General features: G+C 39.7%; 1 protein-coding gene across 2 annotated transcripts in view; it reads right to left on the reverse strand.

Annotated features, from left to right (window-relative positions):
- The window catches only part of SENP6 (SUMO specific peptidase 6), a 64,265-nt gene that overhangs the window by 18,734 nt on the left and 25,727 nt on the right, over nucleotides 1-19,804 (reverse strand). For both annotated transcript variants that reach the window (XM_048495696.1, XM_048495687.1), the window contains 10 exons: nucleotides 14,437-14,507; nucleotides 13,034-13,179; nucleotides 11,785-12,160; nucleotides 11,152-11,384; nucleotides 5,244-5,426; nucleotides 3,811-3,844; nucleotides 2,416-2,601; nucleotides 1,108-1,331; nucleotides 828-934; nucleotides 626-742 (listed from right to left, as the gene is read on the reverse strand). In XM_048495696.1, the coding sequence (XP_048351653.1) occupies nucleotides 626-742; nucleotides 828-934; nucleotides 1,108-1,331; nucleotides 2,416-2,601; nucleotides 3,811-3,844; nucleotides 5,244-5,426; nucleotides 11,152-11,384; nucleotides 11,785-12,160; nucleotides 13,034-13,179; nucleotides 14,437-14,507 (1,677 nt within the window). The remainder of the gene's footprint in view (nucleotides 1-625; nucleotides 743-827; nucleotides 935-1,107; nucleotides 1,332-2,415; nucleotides 2,602-3,810; nucleotides 3,845-5,243; nucleotides 5,427-11,151; nucleotides 11,385-11,784; nucleotides 12,161-13,033; nucleotides 13,180-14,436; nucleotides 14,508-19,804) is intronic.

Genomic DNA, 19,804 nt, shown 5'->3' on the forward strand with positions numbered 1-19,804 from the left:
GTACAAAATCTGTGTAAATATCTGGCACATTTCATTAACTGGAAATCGTCCATGAGGGCCAGATATTTGCTTTACACTGAGCAAACAAACAACTTACTGGTAATCCCTGGCCTGAACGCAGTCTGGTTGTCCCCGACCAGGGCTTTCTCAGCCCTGCCCCCAGCCAGGTAGAATGCTCTGTCAAATGAGACCAGGGCTCTGCAGGATCCGGTACAGTTCCACACAACTTGCAAGACAGAGCTTTCTGCCAGGCTTGTGGTCGAAGATAGCAACAATATTCCATCTCTTTGGTCTACCCCTTTCCTGTCCTTCCTATTCTTTAGACTACTATGAATGAGGTTTGCTGATATGGTTCTATCACTCTCCCTTTAAATAGTTTTAGGGTACTACATGATTTTTTCTGAATTTCATTTTATTTATTATATTTGATGTTATATGACAACCTGACCCATATGGGGAAGGGGGGGGGGTTCTCATAAATTGAATAAATAAATAAAATAGATAATAAAGCTTTTACAATTTTTTTTAATTGCTTGATCTGCATCAACTGTAATTTAAGAAATTTCAATCATGAACTGCCTAAATAACCTAGGCAACACAAAAGAGCTTAATATTTAAAACTTACTTTAAATAAAAATCAATGATGACATCATTTAAGAACTCTCCCTCATTTAAACAATGGAGATCTTCATTGGTCACAGAAATACCACCCTTTGCAGGTGGAGGTGGATAGACTATCAACCTGCAAATAGAAGAACATTAAAATAATAAACATCAACATTTCTATAATATAGGAAGCAATTACACCATACAGGAAATATGCTTACTTTTCTATAGGTCCAATAAAGACTGTATGCGGTTCTCCACATTCATCATCATCAAAAAATTGGAATTGTGCTGCATTTCGAAGCTGCATTTTAGATTCAGAGACAACCTTAGAGAAAATGACATGAAATACCTATTTACACTTTATACTGCATAACATGAAATGAACTCTGAAATTGATTTTCTGACCTTCTTCCTTAAAGCACTTTAAGAAAAAAATCACAGGATTCTTAAAATTAACAATATTATAACTTTAATATTTATGCAAAATAAGAGTAATACTTGTTTTGTTTTGCCTTCTTTGTGCGCATTTCCCTTGGAGGTGTCTTCAAAGGATTTTGTAAAAGCCACAAGTCTACTGTTTGCTTCTTCAAATGGAATTTTTACAAAAAAATCAGAAATACTGTTTCTGACACCAATATCAGCAATTATTTTCTCAAAGACTGCATTTGCATGAGGGTCAAGTCCCGTTTCAAAAATCAAAATGATGTACTGCTCCTCTGGATCTATGAAAAAAAGGAAATTTGCTGGTAGGTAATGAAATAATTTATTTAAAATGCAGTTCCTCTGACAGTTCAATCTCTTACATTTAATTATTTAATAATTACATTTAATACATTTAATAATTTACATTTAGTTACATTTAATAATTTTATCAACTTTTCAAAACATCTGGGTTACTTGGCAGAATATAGTCCCAGCCAGCAAGCTGGCAGAGGGAGCTCCTTATTTGGGCAGTGACATCAGGGGGAGTCACTGCCCAAATAAGGAGCTCCCTCTGCCTGCCTGGGTTTGAGGAAGCCCAGCCAGCCAGCTGGCAGGCAGGCAGAGGGAGCTCCTTATTTGGGCAGTGACTCCCCCTGATGTCACTGCCCAAATAAGGAGCTCCCTCTGCCTCCCGGCTTCCCACCCTCGGCTTATACAAGAGTCAATAAGTTTTCCCAGGTTTGGGCAGTAAAATTAGGTGCCTCAGCTTATACACGGGTCGGCTTATACACGAGTATATACGGTAGCTATCTTTATTATCATGCTGGAACTAACATCTCAGGGAGCTGCAAAGATTTCTACCAGGAAAATCCTGAGGAAGCATTAAAGCCCTGCCTCTTCAGAGTTGCTGCACTGACCAGAATCAGGCCAACCCTGGCTGCTTTTTAGGGTTTGAAATTACACTAGGAGCTCAGGTTACAGATCACGTAAGTAATGTGAAGATTGATCCTTCATTTGCAGTTCAAATAAGTGTGCTGTTTAGCAGAACACACAGGATAAGTGGAGCAAGCCAGAACATATTACCCTGTCCTCAAACATCTCTACACAAAATTACATCACAACTACTTACTACAATCAAAAATTTACCAATTGGTTGTCATTTTTTAGCAACCATCAGAACTGCTAACTTGATATTATTAACCTCAAAATATAGATTAAGTGGTGATGGTGATTTAGATAACTGAACTTTTCCAGAGCGACTTTAGTACAATTTCAGAAAAGTATAAGAAACAACATTGTTTGCTCTAAACTCTACAGTCATCCACTTTTTAGAATATTTAATTGCATTATGAAGTTTGAACAGCAGGTAAGCAGTTTACTTACTTGTTCCTTTACAGTCGTACCAGATATTATCCTTCTCTCTGCTCATCTTCAGCTGGGATCTCAGAGAAAGGCAGGCAGCAGGTACAGTTTGGAGGAATACTACTGGCAGCTTTCGTACTCCACACCACTCACACTTCGTAAGTTCAGAGGTTTTTAAATTAATGTCCCTAATACCAATTTCTGATTCTAGGGGAAAAATTAGGAAAATTTTAACAAGTTCACTTTAGGTCAAAGATGCATTAACGTTTATTTAACAGGTGTGTGCACTAAAAGCTAAAGGAGAAAATATATGCTAAACGACATTTTCACCAGCAGACAGAACTATGATTAGAACTGTTCTGCATTTCTGATAGCAAGTAATTTACACACAAAACCATCAACAGTGCTAAAAGCAAAGGCTGTGCAAGTGTATACACTGCAGGGGGGAAAAAATCTACTGTTTAGGCACAAAAATATGGTAGCAACCTAAGGGAGCAGTAAAACCCCACTGTCCACTCACCCCATGGCATGATTCAAGGTTGCTCTTACTGTTACTTAACCCCCCCCCCAGCCCTGAACACTGCAATAGTCGGAGGGGGGATGGAGAAGTGTGTCAGCAAGTGGGAGGGCAAAATCAAAGAAGGGGAAATGCAATGAAACAAGTTGGATGGAAACCTAAGAACTGAGCCGAAGAAAACAAGGCCGTGCTGGCAAGGGAGGAAAGTCAGAAATGAGGAGAGCCCTATTGTTTCTCTTCCCCCATATTGCTTCACAGATCCCCAACTTGTTCTCACTATTTCCATTTGCCAAAAAAAAGAAGGAAGGAAGGAAGGAATTTCAGGCAAAACTAGCTCTATTCGCTGGACTACTCAATGTTATAAGGAAAAAGACTGTATCTTGAAGGAATGCACAGCATTTAAATAAGATACAGCAGGTGAGGTTGGAACAATTTGTTTCACAGCAAATACAAAATTTCCAACGCAGTGTTCACACAGTTGGGCTTACTGATCTAGGGGTATAATTCTCACTTCAAGTGTGAGGGATCAAGTGATCAAATTCCAGGTGGACTCTGTTCACTCACTGTGGAGGGAGTAGTGAAGCTGATTATATACTTCCAGAGAAGAACTACAGCTCAGGGGCAGAGCATGTGCCTTATAAGTGGCTGGCCCAGATTCAATCTCTGTGGAAGCATGGTCCAATTTGCCCAAACACTTTAAAATGTTACAACAAACTGCAGCTCAGTTCAAGCTTCACAAACTAAGACCTCATTCCCATCACACACAAAGGGGCAAATAAGCAAGACAACCATCTGCCATCATGATGTCTGCAGGCAGCTTGTCTTAAATCTGAATATAGGACAATGGTTTCATATGCGCCACCAAGTGGAGAAAACTATGACAGGAAGAATACACTCACCTTCTAGACGTATCTTAATAAAATCAAGGCAAAACTGAAAAGAAAAACCAGGGGACAAATGGTCAGTTTCAAAAGATGGGCCAGATTACAAGCCAATCTGTAAACCATATCCTTGAACTGAAAACACTGCACCTTAATCCCAGATACGTAGGCACTTGCTAAGGTTACTCCATAGTGAAAGAAACACACTTTAATCAGGACACATTGATATACTAGATGTATAGATGCTACGAATGCTTAAGAACAGACAACTGTGCAAAACTTCAGGAAAATAAGGCTATTTTTAAAAAAACTGCAGTATTGTATCACTGAGCTGGAATTTATAGATATTGTTAAATTCAGGAAGAAAAACAAATATTTTGGGAGAAGAAGTGCCAACAGTAGTTTATGGGCCTTTCAAACATTTCGTGTTTGAGCACTGCCTGTACTCTGATAAATTTGGAAATCAATACCTCCTTACATCCTGACTTTAATCAACACAGTGCAAAGGTAAATTGAACCATCTGAAACCATACTGCTCACGTATAGATTGTCAGAATCTAATCTAGCAGCCTTGCACCAAATACAGTAAGCATGCTGCACTGATGGTCATTTCCTTGTTTCAGGGGAGAGCTTGGAAACTTCAGGAGAAGCAGGTGGAGGCTTACTCATGTTAAAACAAATCTCACTTTTCAGACAACTGCTTCCCCAAAAGCCTCAGAGGAAGAGACACCAGATGTTGCCTTTGGTCTTTAAGACCACAAGTGAAAGTGCAGTGGGGGAGGGGGGCAGGAATCACTCATACAATGCTGACCTTTATATAAATCTGGAGCCAAGCTGATTTTTCCTTGCTAGTATTTGTACTGAGAAGGTATACGCTTCCATTGGTCTTTGGACCTCTGGTTATTGTCAGAGGCCAGAGTTTATCTTTTACCTCACCTTTGTTATCCTGAACAGCTGGATGCATTTTTAAAATCCTGCTAGAATTCCAAGATCCCACCAAAAAACATGGGTTAGATCATACCACTCTGCTCAGCTAAGAACAGCATCACCTTCTGGCAGCAGCGCCACTGTATCCAACACAAGGCTCTACGCTTGACTCTACATAATTATAAGATCTAATGCCAAATATCTCTCTTCATCAGCATCAATTTGCTCCCCCCCCCCCCAACTTATAGGAAATGCCCTGTGAATATCCATTATGACACATTTCAAAAATACATATCTAACTTTTAACTCGGCTGCAAACTTTCCACTTTCCCCACGTTTTTTCTGTCATTCCTGTTGTTGCTTCTTGTGGCTCAGAAGCTTTCCTATTGCATCAGAACACTCAATACAACCAAGTGCCATCTTTATTCTTTCCCACCCACCTTTCTGGATGAGGATGCACTGTTATACCACTTCCTGTCACAAAACAAGAAGTAACAAAGCCCAAATCTAAATCATATACTTACAATTACAGGTTCTACTACCATTCTGCGCAGCGTTCCTATTCTTATGCTCCGACAGTTTAGAATGACACTTTCACAAGAGTTTGGATATTTTAAAGACACATCAGCTGAGTGATAACTCTGAGATGTTTCTTGAGTGGTAACTCTGCGACGTTTTACTGGCGCGCTGACTACAACATTGCCGAACTGCAAAGCAACAATAATGATCAAAATTTCTCAAATATTTATTATGCTAACAAAAGGTATCAACAGGTGAAGCTTTAAAAACAAATTTCTATATAGCCCAACCCATTTGTTGAAAGAATGTATGCTAGCCCTCTGTAAGAGTATGGCCTGCCTTCTTACTGTCTGCATGATCGTGCTGTTCGTCATATGCCAGTTACACTCCAGAATTATTTCTGTGCCCCACTCACTTATTCACAGATCTAGTCATGATTAAGTAAAATAATAATTTATTTAAATCAGTTATACTATAGAATTATTTCCATGCCCCACTTGCTTATTCATAGATCTAGTCATGATTAAATAAAATAATTATTTATTTAAATCCTTTATAACTTGCCTTTCAATTTGTGGTTCAAAGCGGCTTACACTCTATAATTGAAGTAGCATGCTTCAAGGAAAAAAAATCAGAACCTGCAAGAGTGCCTGTCACTCACATTTTATTAAATCCCTAGCAAACGGAACAGACCTGTACTGCCTCCTAAGAATCTCCAAGATCCCTTTTACTTCTTGGAAGAGTCCAGTCTATAAAATATGAGCTATTATTGAAAAGGAACAGGCTCTAGTAGATTCTGACAAGATCAGAAATAGCCAGAAGACCATAACTGGTTCATCACAGCATATGAATTCTAAGCTACAAAGAGCTTTGAAAGTTATTATACTCAGTGCCTTGAATTCAACTCCAACAGCAAAAGCAATTTTTTTAAGTTTAATCCATGTTAATATCTGGGTTACTGCAGCTATCAACTGCAGTTTCCACATCACCTTCAAGAGCAGCCCCATGTACAGTATGTTTCCATAAAGATCCAAAGATAAGTGTGCTCAGGTCATCTGACTACAAGGCCAGCTGGTAGAAGGCACACTCTTGTGCATTACACCTATGGTCCATTCTGCACACCAACAAAAAAGACATCTGTGGGACGTCTTTAAAAAAGGCAACTGTTTCCTTTCGCTCTGCACACCCAAAACAAGTTGTCTGGGAGATGGCTCAAAAAGAAGCGGCTTCCATGTGCTTTCTAGACAGCAAAGGCATCAGAAGGGGAAAGAGGTTGTTTTCCACCCGACCATTTTGATCTCTGGTCAGTTTCACTCTCAGTATGCGCCCGACATTTGGTGCCCAGCTGAAAAGATTCTCCCTGCCACCATTTGCTGAATGTTACCCCAGGACGTTTGCTGTGCAGGCTCCAATCCTGGGTGCCTTTTCAGCCCAAAAAGTACATAGTTAGCTCATTCTGCAAATTCCAGCAATATATAGTTTTCCTTGTTTCACTGTCGACGAGCTATCTACACAGCTACACAGACACACATAAATAGAATCTTAGTCACTCAGAAAATCTGTCAACTTCCCCTTGAGAAGCACTGTAGACCAAAGTTTTACACACAAAAAAAACTAGATGGATGGCAGGTCAACTCAATGCTTCTCAATGAGAGGTAGACAGGTCTTCCAAGTGGATACAATTGTAGTATTTGTGTTCGCATAGTTATAGAGATAGCTCATCAATTTTTTTAAAAAAAATAGGAAAACCATATATTGTAGGACCAACTGACTACAACTATTTTTGGGGCTGAAAAGGTGCCCAGGATCAGAGTCTGCAGAGCAAAGGTCCTGGGCAACCTTCATCAAATGGAGGCAGGGACAATCTGTTCAGCTGCACACAAAATGTGGGGAACAAGCTGAAAGTGAAACTGACCTGAGAGAAAATGGTCAATAAGCTGCTTCCCGAACTTTGAATTCCACACAGCCAGACTGGAGACATCTGGCAAACAGCTTAGGGAAAAAAGTGTTCCCCAAAAAAGATGCCTTGAGCTAAAATAAGGCACCCTGAGGACGTCTTGGGAAGAAATGCATGCGGAGTGCCTTTCCAGAACACCTTTTCAAGTGATACTAGGACACTTTATTGATTTAGACCAGTGATGGCGAACCTATGGCACGGGTGCCAGAGGTGGCACTCAGAGCCCTCTCTGTGGGCAACGCCGCACTGTCAGAGTTTGTCTTGGAAATGCCCCCCCCACACACACATCTATAGGGCTGGCCTTGGGCCACTGGACTTGATGTGTGCATGTGCACCTCAGCTGCAGGCAAGAGAGGGACTTCGGCTGGTGGGCCTGGTACCTGTGCTCCAGGTGGCCAAGCTACCATCTGGGGCAGAGGCAGCAGAGATGCCGTAGGAGAGGCGCAGGAGTGGCAGATGTGTGGGACTTGCTGGGGGCTACAGCAGGCTGGGCCCTGCTCGAGGGAGTTATTCAGGTTAAATTGCCACGTTGGCACTTTGCAATAAATAAGTGGGTTTTGGGTTGGAATTTGGGCACTCGGTCTCGAAAAGGTTCGCCATCACTGAGTTAGACTGTGCCTAAATGGAATGGACCATTATCTTTTTCACACCACAAGGAGTGCCCATGAGCACCTCCAAGCAGTTAACCTAATCTGTGCAAACTATCTCCACTGCATTCAAAACAAGCCACTCAAATCTATTCAAGTCATCAGCCTTGCCAACCAGTGACACATCTATCTTCTCCAGATTTAGTTACAGATATAGGAAAACCGGGAAAATAAAGTCTGAGAGGTACTGAAGGTTCAGCCTGCTGCTACTTATCAAGGATAAATTGTATCACTACCCGTCAAACAAAGTCAGAAGCCTCCATTATTTCAAAGTGGAAGCGTTTTAAACTCAGAATGGTTTGGGTCACCCTGCGGCATGATAAACACATCAGCTAGAATCCAGCAGCTTTCCAGATACTGAACTATTATTTTCAGCCCCTACCAGCATGGCCAATTGGCCATGCTGGTAGGGGCTGATGGGAATTGTAGTTCCTGAACATCTGGAGAGCCGCAGGTTCCCTACCCCTGCGCTAGGCTTTTCAGGTGTGAGGCTGACTTTATAACATAGTTCACAAGCTGTGGGAAGGAAGCTATGTACAAGGATGCCCGAGGCTGGAATAGAAGTCTGTCAATCTTGCCTGCCTCCCTCAAATTAAGTTCTGCCCAGCATCTGTTCTAATGATCCCCTCAGTACAAAAAACAAAGTCCATTATGAAGTATATATTTCATCTCGACAGAAAAAGCTGTATTTTACAAAGAGGGTTGCCGATCCCATGTTCCTGTCTTTAAAAAAATGGCCATCAAGCCAAAGGTGTGCCGTTGCTTACAAGACAAACCTGGATGAGATTTCATGCCTCTCTAGGAATTACTGGAAATGCTAAGGTAAAAGCATGGGTGATTCCTCCAGAGGACTGAAGTAACTTTGAAGTTTTCTCCAAAAATGATATCAATGTCACTGGGGGCTGCCCTCCTGTCCCCTGCCCCAGTCTCCCACTATTGACAGGCCAGGCCCAACAACCTAGTTATAAAGTAGTAGGTTAATGGTCTATATGCACTGAGGTAACAAAAAGAGATATAAAAGTGTGAGTGTTCTGCAGTGAAATATAAATTACACCAGTAAATGCCCCAAACAAAAGTTGTAAACATAAAACCAATGGAATGCTTTCAAAATAGACAACAAAAGTATTAGATGCTAGGGTTGGATCTAATGATCCAAAGATGCAACAGATCATATATCTTTCTGTGCTCCTCCAACCTCCAGACAGAAGGAGCGAGTGATTTCACCTCCATTCTCACTGCAGCTTCCTCACTCATTTGCCTATTAGTCCATATAATTAGTCCTGGAACCCCCCAAAATAAACTTTTTTAGGGTTAGAAAGGACAGCTCGGTACACAGGGAAAATTCACAGCTTAGCACTTTCTACCAAGCGATTGCCAGGACCAAACCACAGGTAAGGTAGCATCCAAACATGCAACATTTTATTGCACTCCAAACACCATGTATAATGCAAAGGCAAACTTCTAAAAACACAGTAAAAGTATAAGGCATGGCAATAAAATTATATTATACTATGTAATATCCGTAAGAGGCTCCCACCAAATCAATAGGAAATAAAAGTGCTTAATTTTGGATGGATTTGGGTGCTGTGTGAGAAAATAACCACAAAACTGGCCAATAAAAGAGGGCATTTTTAGAAACATGATACTATTGAAGCAGATAAGGTGATAGCTATCCAGAGTTATGAAAGATTGTTCCTTTGCTACATGATTTACAATGCACTCCTATACAGACTTTCTCCAGTCTAAACCCATTGAAACCAATAGATTTAGACAGCACTAACTGCACAGGCTTGCACTATAAAAGTCTTGGCAAGTACCTGAAGAAGTGAGCTGTGACTCACAGAAGCTGAGACCCTGTTAAAAATGTTGTCAGTCTTTAAGGTGCTACTGGACTCTTGCTCTTTTCTGTTGCTACAGGTAGACTAACACGGACACTCACTGTGATCTATCTTCTTGGAAGGCATTGTGAGGTTAATGGATTATCTTTCTACAGCGTCTTTCCCTCTGATTCGCCACTGTTTTCGTTTAGCCTCTTACGGGTATTACATAGTATAGTATAATTTTATAGCATTTAACTTTCATTGCCATGCCTAATGCTTTTACTGTGTTTTTAGAAGTTTGCCTTTGCATTATACATATTGTTCACAGGATATGCTTGCATATTCTCCATATAAAGATATATAAATATCATGAACTTAAAGGCATACTTAAAATAATAAATAGCGGTAAGCAATTTTATAATCAACTATTATTGGGAATACATTCTTTTTAAAGAATTGCTGCCATGGCTGTTTAGTCTTTAGATTAACATACCGTGAAAGTTGTCCCTTTTGACAGCACTTAAGGAGCCTGCTCATGGTGCATTTTTGTCTTTGTTTATCCAATTCTTGCAGTGGTGCTCAAACTAAAAAACAAAAATCCCCACCATGAAATCCTTGCATTAAAGTGCTATTAAGTGGGACAATTTTCGAAGTATTTTAATGTTATTAACCTTCTGGATGACACTGTCTACCAACGGCAGTTTACACTTACTGGTAGCACTGTAAGCCTCTTTCCCATGGCTGCTTCTCATACTGCTTTGATAAATCAAGAACACTGGGAATTTGGGAGAGGTGGGACCACGTGGGAAAACCATGTTAACACCATCCTGTGCCCACCTAGTGATCCAATCTGATGACAATGTGCTTTATCCCAGACGAATCTCCTTCTCTGACATGGTTCTTTTCGCTTAATCAAAGCAGTGCAGGACAGGAACAGCCACAGATAAGTGATTTCTCAGTGTTCAAAAAAGCATAAACAAGCATCAGCAGTGCTCAACACCTTGAACTGTTCTAGGATACCTACTTGTGCCCAACAGGACTTCACTGTTTTGTTGTTATTGCTGTTTTAGGCAGCCTTTCACCCCACCCCACCCTTCAATACTGAAGCAGAGATTCCTTTTGAAAATTTGCAAGGTACAAAAGCAGTTTCTCTTGCAACCTGAAAAATCCAATGGTTTTCAAAAATCCTAGAGTGCGTGTTATTAATTCCACCCCTCTCCCATTCATGGTCAAGGTGTGTTAACTAACATGCACAGATGTTAAGAGACCGTAACACAAACAAGGTAATGCTGGGCTCAATGTAGAACAAAAAATACAGTAAGCTATTCTTCAAAATATAATGCAACATTATATTTTTTACATGAGAACATGCCTGTAGGCAATGAACATATTCTCCCTTTAAAGACTCTTTCTGCTAACAGCCTTGAATTTCTTGGTCATTATCTGAAAGACTTACACACACATTTCAAACTAAATATTGAGGGGATACCTGGTCTTTCATTCTTGCTTTTCTTGGTAAAGTGACTGCAGGTTCTGTGTCTGCTGTAATACTTGTCAGTCTCTGTTCTATTCCACAAGTGTTCTCCTTCAAGGCTGCCTCCACCTTTCCAGTCGAAGGTGCAGGGGAGGAACAGGCTGAATCTGCCGGACGTGGTGATATACTCTCCAGTCTGCTAGTGCTGCCAATTCCATCTTCCTCTTCATCATCACTTGATAAAACAACTGACAGGCAAAACATTTAGTCAGCTTCCAGTTTTAATAACAAATTAAAATCATGGCAAATGCCAATAAAAGACATTCATGTCTGGTGATAAAACAGACAAGTTAGTCCTCTCGATCTGCTCTGATGTCTCCCAAGCTTAAGAAAACAATTCCCATCTATACTTTTGTTTAAGGATTTTTCCCCACAGATGAACACTTCCGTAGATGCCACTTGGCTTGTATTTCATTCTCAGAAGCAGATACAGAAATATTTTGGTTTGCTCGAGAGGAGTATTTCCATTAGCTAATCACTATGTATTAATGTTGCTACCGATAAATAACATCTGCCAGATTTTCTCCTTGAAATAAACATTCTATAATTTAATTTCTATCCATCTTAAAATTAAAAAAATATACTTACTTGGATCATTTAGTTCGGATGTTACTGAACTTTTCTGTCTCAAGTTTCCAGCAATTTTAGAACCAACTCTTCCGTTTGACCGCAACACAGTTCCAGTATCTCGCCTCATTACGCAATCAGACGAAACTGTTCCAGAACAAGATCCATAAAACTTCTTTGCATTTAGTCCCGCATTTAAAGATTTTTGCCCTGCTGAGTTCTCACGTATTGGTTCTCGTACTAAAGGTCCCAACGAATCATTTAGTGCAATACTTTGCATGGAGTGTCTTGGCAAAACCTTAAAACAAAGACTTCCACATCTTTGGCATTTGGTCTGATTTTCACTTGCTTTCCCGTTGCATGAGCAAACTGTGGCATAATTGCTTTGTTCCAAGCCCTAGGACAAGACAGAACAGTTTCCAATGCATACATTTTCAACATATTTTAGAAACAAACACATTAACTATCTAACGTTACCAAGGTTCTTTGAAAGTAAGAATTAAGATGAGAATCTAGGTGACTTAATTTCTGGTTAGGAAAACTGTTTCAAGAAGGAGGTTGCATAATTCAAACTACATCTTTGAAAAATCTCAAACTCACCCTAATTCTTTCTACAAATGCTCAGTTTCCATTTGATTCTCCCTCCCTGTCAGCATGGTGCCATTTAAAAGCGGTAGATTCTATTCTGTAGAACCCAATTTTATTCCCTGATCCTCTATATGAAGCCTGCTGGCTGACAGTTGGGCTAGTCACAATTCTTTCAGAATTCTCTCAGTTCCACCAACCTCACAAGATGCCTGTTGTAGTGGAGGGAGGCAATTCTAAGCTGCTTTGAGGTAGAGAAAAAGCAGGGTATAAAAACAAACTCTGTTGCTTCTTCTTCTAGTTATACTGTCTCTACACCATTCCCAATCCACAAACCACAAAGCTTTACTGTCTGTCAAATTTACAACAAGAATTGAGGGCATTTCTTCTAGATGAAATTCATATTATACTTACCCATGACCTAGCCCCTCATCATATAAAAGTGTGCACGTGTGGGAAGATAGGATTGAAGCAAATTTATCAATATAAACCTCAAAGTTCAGTATGAAAGGTTCTTCCAAATAAGCTTCATTCAATTACACCAAGGTAAAATTTTAGATTTTAAAACACGATGTTTATAACACACACACACACACACACACACACACACACACACACACACACACACACACACAAAGTTTAACCTTCTAACAATGCCACCTTTTGAGTTTAACATATAACCCACCTCTGGGAGGGCTACACACTTTTTTGTAGCAGGAGATAGAAGCAAACGAGATTGATTTAAATTGCAGTGACGTTTCAGCTGTACCTTCCTCATAATTCCTGATTCTGACTCTGACCCAGATTCTTCTGTATTCTCCATCATACTTTCTAGAACAGAAGAATTAAAACATTTTGAATTACTACATGGCCTGCGTGGAAGAGTAACATAGGAGTAATTTACTCCTATATAGCCTGGCCAGGGGAGGGTGCAGTATAAATGGAAGGAAGGAAGGAAGGAAGGAAGGAAGGAAGGAAGGAAGGAAGGAAGGAAGGAAGGAAGGAAGGAAGGAAGGAAGGAAGGAAGGAAGGAAGGAAGGAAGGAGGGAGGGAGGGAGGGAGGGAGGAAAGAAAGAAAGAAAGAAAGAAAGAAAGAAAGAAAGAAAGAAAGAAAGAAAGAAAGAAAGAAAGAAAGAAAGAAAGAAAGAAAGAAAGAAAGAAAGAAAGAAAGAAAGAAAGAAAGAAAGAAAGAAAGAAAGAAAGAAAGAAAGAAAGAAAGACATGAAAAAGTCTGTAGCTGCCCACTCCCATGCCCTTGTGTGACATTAATCTTAAGAGTAAAGTATGTTCTTAAATGCAACTACTGCTCACTTCAAAGGGTAACATTCTTTATTAATGCAAAATTATTTTTTAAATAATATAATTAGTCTCATTTTTTAAAATTGGATGAATCAATGTTGTCCATAATATTAACTGTATGTCCATTCTGAGATGGAAGGCAAAAACTAATTCATTAGATAGCATAGTGATTCAAGGCTTGGCAACACACTGTCTCTTAGGAGGAAGGAAGATTAAACAGCATTCTGCCATACATCCATGCAGTCTTTCAATGGTCCTCTATCCAGTGAAAGAGTGAATTTGTAGATCTCTGAACAAATCAGAAAATGTGTTTGTTTTTTAAAAAAACTTCCAACCCTACTCCCCATAAGAATTAAGGCTGGAACCCAGATAAAGACAACAAAAGTTGCAACTTCATCCATACTCCCATCAAAAGCTAAACAACCAATGTTCATTCTTTTGAATTCGTTACAGTCCCTAAACCTCACCAAGGACATTTACAAGCATCAGCAGGATCAGAACAATGAAAGTATCTTAGGTTCTTGATAACAAAGCTGGTGCATGTCACTGCAGGGTGAATATTCAGAATAATTGCTTTGATTAGACAAATATATAAAGAACCTGTAGATCAGGGGTCTTCAAACTATGGCCCTCCAGATGTTCAGGAACTACAGTTCCCATCAGCCCTGCTACTTGGCCATGCTGGCAGAGGCTGATGGGAATTGTAGTTCCTGAACATCTGGAGGGCCATAGTTTGAAGACCTCTGCTGTAGATCAATGTTTTAAATAGGAAACAATGTAAAAACTTACGTATCTCATGAAGCTGAGACAGTCTACTGACATCAGTGTCTATCTTCTGAATATTAGGAGGATATTCTTTTCTGGAAAAAATAAATTCATAGTTTTATTCAACGGTGATCTATTTATAGTTAAAATATAAATAAAAGTATTTCCATATCATAGAAATTAAAAACGTACATTTTTACAATACAGAAATATAATTAGAGAATACTGAAGTTTTAACATGTTGAAATAAGTCTACATATTCAAACAAACTGAATGCAAACCGACAATTTCAGTTCAGAACTCTGTTCAATACATTTAAAATGAAGTTGAGCATATTTTAACCTGTTTTTTTTCCAATTTATTAACAGACTCTACAAATTTTCAGCAGCTTTTCATACATATGACCACGGCCACACAGCCCGGAAAACCCACAACAACCAGTTTTCATACATACTTTTCCTGATTATAAAAGAACTTACATTACTCAATGTCACAGAGCTGAGATAAAGTTTAACAGAAAGACTGTTTACTACTGTCTTCACTTAAACTTACACTTGAGAAAAGGGGCACACTTTGCAGTTGTTTATACATTAGCTTCACCCACGCTATTGAGTAGCAAATTTCAGTGCTTATGATGCAAAGCACTTATCATTCATAAGATGCCAGATATTTAATGGTGAGTAACAACTACCATGTCCCAAGGTACAAAGTGAGCTGATGCTATGACAAGCCTTTTTTCCCCACTGAGGAGACACACACAACCTCAAATGTTTGGGATCTAGGTTCCTTTTGAACCAATAAACCTTCCCCTTAGTTTCCAGGTGTTCTAAAGGCAGCAAGCATATATGCTTTGCATTTGCTGCTATGAGATACGTTCTGTAGTGCACAAGGAGATCATTGAGATCACTGAGGCAGAATTAATATATAAACAACTAAGAAGATTTATTTACAGGTTGATTTTAAAGGAACAAACCAGCAGAACAAGTCTCCAAGTAAACAAAGTAGAAACCTGGTTGAGGCACAAAAATTTAAACTGGTTATGATTTCAGAGAGTAGTTGGACTTTCCTACAATCTTTTCAGGCACAGACTTTTATTGACTAGCCACTAGGTTGGATCCTCTCTCACAGGATTCCACCCACATCAGACTAACAGTGAAATCCAGAACAGAGTTACTCCAGTCTAAGCCCATTAAATCAATGGGCTTCAACTGGTGTAACTTTGTTCTGGATTGTATTGTAATTGGCACAAGGTCGGCTCATCACCAGAGACAGACCTAACAATTGAGCACCCTCTTCTCTCCCAGAGATAGAGCTAAACCTTTTTGCCACACTCCCAGCCAGAGCGATCTTTCATTCTGTCTGCCCTTTTTCTTGAGTCAGACCTGAGCTGTCACTGCTTTCTCCCTGAGGCAGAACTCAACTCCCTCTTCCCCTGTGTTCCCTCCAACATCTCACGCCCTTTTGAAAGGTCATTTGATGCAGGAGCAGCATTCCTATAGGCTCATCTGAATGGCTGATTTTTCCTTCAGGGACAGGACAGCCTCTTGTCTATCAAATGATCCCCTTTCAGAAACTCAATGACATACTGTGTTTCCCCGAAAATAAGCCCTACCCCAAAAATAAGCCCTATCACGATTTTTCAGTATTTTTGGAGGAGGCTTAAAATATGAGCCCTACTCCAAAAATAAGCCCTATCAATAGTTACAAATCAGGATGGTGTGATCCAGCAGGGTGCTCCCTGCCAATGAGGAGGCAGCTTGCATCACATGTGAGGAGGAAGCAACGGGGGTCCCAAGAGCCCACCTTAATGAATTATGAAGGCACCGTATTTCCCCTAAAATAAGCCCTACCCCGAAAATAAGCCCTAATGCATCTTTTGGTGCAAAAATTAATATAAGACCCTGTCTTATTTTCAGGGAAACACAGTAGGTACCTCTGCCTGCTCAATGAGGCCAGTTTACTATTAATTACATAACAGTAATATTAATATAAACAGTTTATATAAAGCAATATAAACAGGGACAGAATAAGAAAATACTGGCAGAGTAACACTTTTCATATTTACATACATTTACAAACCATTCTTTTCTTTTGGTATAGACAACATCTTTGAGCTTACATCCTCCTGAGACCACATTTTCATGTCAAGACAACCTTCTCTTGTACCAGCTGTCTATCAATGACAGCAGAGGAACCATTTACACTCTCAACGCCTTACCTAAATAAGGTTTCCCTCCAAACCGCCCTCTCCCCAACACATACAGCTTGTTCTCCTTCACCCACTTTACAAGCTAGGAATATCATTTGACTTCTTTTGAAGTAGGATTCTAACATATTAACATGGTACATCACTCTCAGGGACCACATTCACAAGGTAGTTCACATCAGTCGCCTTAGTCGTAATTGCAAAAGGCCCTTTCCAAGTTTTCTGTTTGAGATCGCAAAACTAATACTTTGTCCCCTGGTTCAAAACATCAGTCTCAGGATCTTGCGTCATATCAGTTCCTTTGCTTTTGCTAGGCACAATGAAGATTCTCGCCTGCAACTGCCAGCATCTCACGTGGGGTCTTTAACAAGTCCTCCCCATATCTCCAATTCAGGAAGGTCTTTTCTTTCCCACACCTCTCTGATAATGCCAAGGGGCACACATCAACCATACAAAAGGTCAAAGGGGCCGAACTGTCACTCTCCTGTGGGATTCCTCCCTAGGCAAACATCAGGTGCTTTAACCTGCCATCCTAAAATATGAATCTGGCAGGAGGCTTTACTGACACTCCAGGTGCGCCTTCACTGACTAGCTGTATTAAATCTCTTAAAGCTTCATCAGCTTACTGTTCTGCAATCAGCAAACTAGGCATTGTACTCTCCTCCAGCCAATCTGGCTCCCTAGGAAATGCTTGCTCATGGGCTTCTGGGTTGCAATTTCTCTCCCTTCTCAGGAGTTCTCTGAAGCTGCAGGCCCAGTTGCTCAATTTTATTGAATATTTTACTTTGGCTTCTGGATATTACACTAACACATCTAGCCAAATCATTTGTCAATCAGAAGTGGAGATGGAATTTCTCCCCACACTTCCACCCCCCAATCTCCTGACCAGTCCTTCTACCATGTTTCCTCGAATATAAGACAGTGTCTTATATTAATTTTTGCTCCCAAAGATGCGCTATGTCTTATTTTCAGGGGATATCTTATTTTTCTGTGTTCTGTTCGTCGGGCATGCTTCCAAACAAAAACTTTGTTATGTCTTACTTTCGGGGGATGCCTTACATTTCACACTTCAGCAAAACCTCTACTATGTCTTATTTTTAGGGGATGTCTTATATTCGGGGAAACAGGGTATGTTATCTGTAGGTTAGCACATTAAAATGAGGCCCTCCCACTCTTTTTACCACCATTTCCTTTCCAGGTAATCACTGTACAGGCTTCAGTAGCTCTGGCTTTGTTATGGTCATTTCAGCTCCTGAATCCCTCTAAACAAAGACTTTGATATTGTTCACTTCAACTGCTTCCATATATTCTTTTGTACGCCTTTCAGCACCTTCCACATACTAGATACATGAGAGGTTTCTGCCCCCAGGTGTGTTTAACTGCCTCTATTTGTATAACTACATTAAGTTGCCTCACAGGTCCTGAGGCCTGTTTGTTTGACTAATCTGGGAGAATTGTATCTTACATGCCCTACTTTTCCTCAATTAGAACAACTCAGTTCTTCATGTTCTCTCCTAGTCTAAGGAGTCTGCTTTTTAGGGTTGGTTTCCTGAGATAATTTTTTTTCACTGAGGGAGCCAAACTTATTTCTTTTGACTCCCTGACATAAAATATCCCCTCACATAAACCCTCTCCAGAGAATCCATAATTTCAGCCACTCCAGCTGTGTTCTCAGGCTTTTTGTCCCATACAATCTGTCTATACTCTGTTCCAGTGCTATTAAACTGGCTCTCTAGTTTTGATCTCTAGTTTTGGCCCCACTGCCCATCAATCAATGATCTAACTAAATGACAGGCCAACTGACAACAGTCTTAATCTGATTATTTCCCAAAGTTCCCTAAATTCTTTTCCATTATGCTCAGCAATTAATCCAAATCTGTCTCACACTTTCTTTGAACAGAATATAGTCTAGGGATTCTTCATTCCAGAGTAGAATCATTTAACCCTCACATATTTGTGAATAGATACTAATCATTGACAGCCACTTTAAAATCTTTACAAGCCCTTTCAAAGCTAACAAAAGAGCTTCAATATTGTTTCCTTTTTGAAATTTCTTTTGATCAATGTAGCTGGCTTCACTACCAAGCTGAGCATTTACCCAACCCTTAATTGTAATTCATCCATTTTCAATTTAATTTAATTCTATTTCATGCTAATTCTGTATTCCTTTGTTTTAATTTCATTGGTCTTTGAGCTTCTATCTCTTTTCTTTCTTTCTGGTCAACTGCAAATCTTTGCTTTTAATTTCTCAAGTTCTATTTCTTGCTTTGTTTTACAGATCTCTATTCGGTTGGTATTCACAGTGTCCTCAGTTTCTGCCCTATATCCTGTAATCACAAGTTCAGTTTCAATCTCTTTAACTGGTTTTACTGGCTTAGGAGGCATTTTGACAAAATGTTCACCTCAAATTTTCTGAAATATTTATATTCCCCTAGCTTGGGTAACAGTTGATGAAACTCTAGGTCTGAATCCCACTCCCATGGCACAGATCTGTATCGAGCTTTCTGCCCCCAAAAAACAGGTATGACAGTTCCACAACTCCATATAGGGTGACATAACATAATGCCTCTGTATAGGACTAATGTTTACCACTGTGGGGGGAGGAAATGATTTAAACCAGGTGTGAAAAAAGACACACATTGCAGTCACTTATCAAGTAGCTTAACCCAAGCTGATGAATTGCTAACTTAAATCTGCCACAGGACAGTGCCTCACCAGCAGCACTTGGTGGGTGCAAGGTGTTTGCATGAATCTATGAAAGTGACAGGAATTTCTAAACCATCATGCTTTAGAAAAAAAGCATCTTTATTAAACAGTGACTCAGCGGTCTTGGAGAGAGAGAAAAAGAATCATGTACAGGACATTCAGTGTGCAAACAAAAGTATCAACTCTAATAAGCTACCTCATGTCCCCTGCATGAACCTAAGCAATATTTTGATGCGGATCATTAATCTATTACACTATTTTATAACTGACTGCACACTGTAGCAGTACAATAAAAATACACTGCTATGTTTGAAATATTTGCAGAAGTATGAATCTATGTGAAATATAGAAATTTTTTGACATTCAAAGAACAAATATACAAGGTAAAAAAATAAGTTGTGCAACATCTGTCAAATACACTTCTATACATACATACTTGGTCATAGCCAATTTTGTTCACAAGTGTTAAGACAAACTCTC

This window comes from Sphaerodactylus townsendi, linkage group LG01 (assembly GCF_021028975.2).
Source record: "Sphaerodactylus townsendi isolate TG3544 linkage group LG01, MPM_Stown_v2.3, whole genome shotgun sequence".
NCBI classification, from domain to species: Eukaryota; Metazoa; Chordata; class Lepidosauria; order Squamata; family Sphaerodactylidae; genus Sphaerodactylus; species Sphaerodactylus townsendi.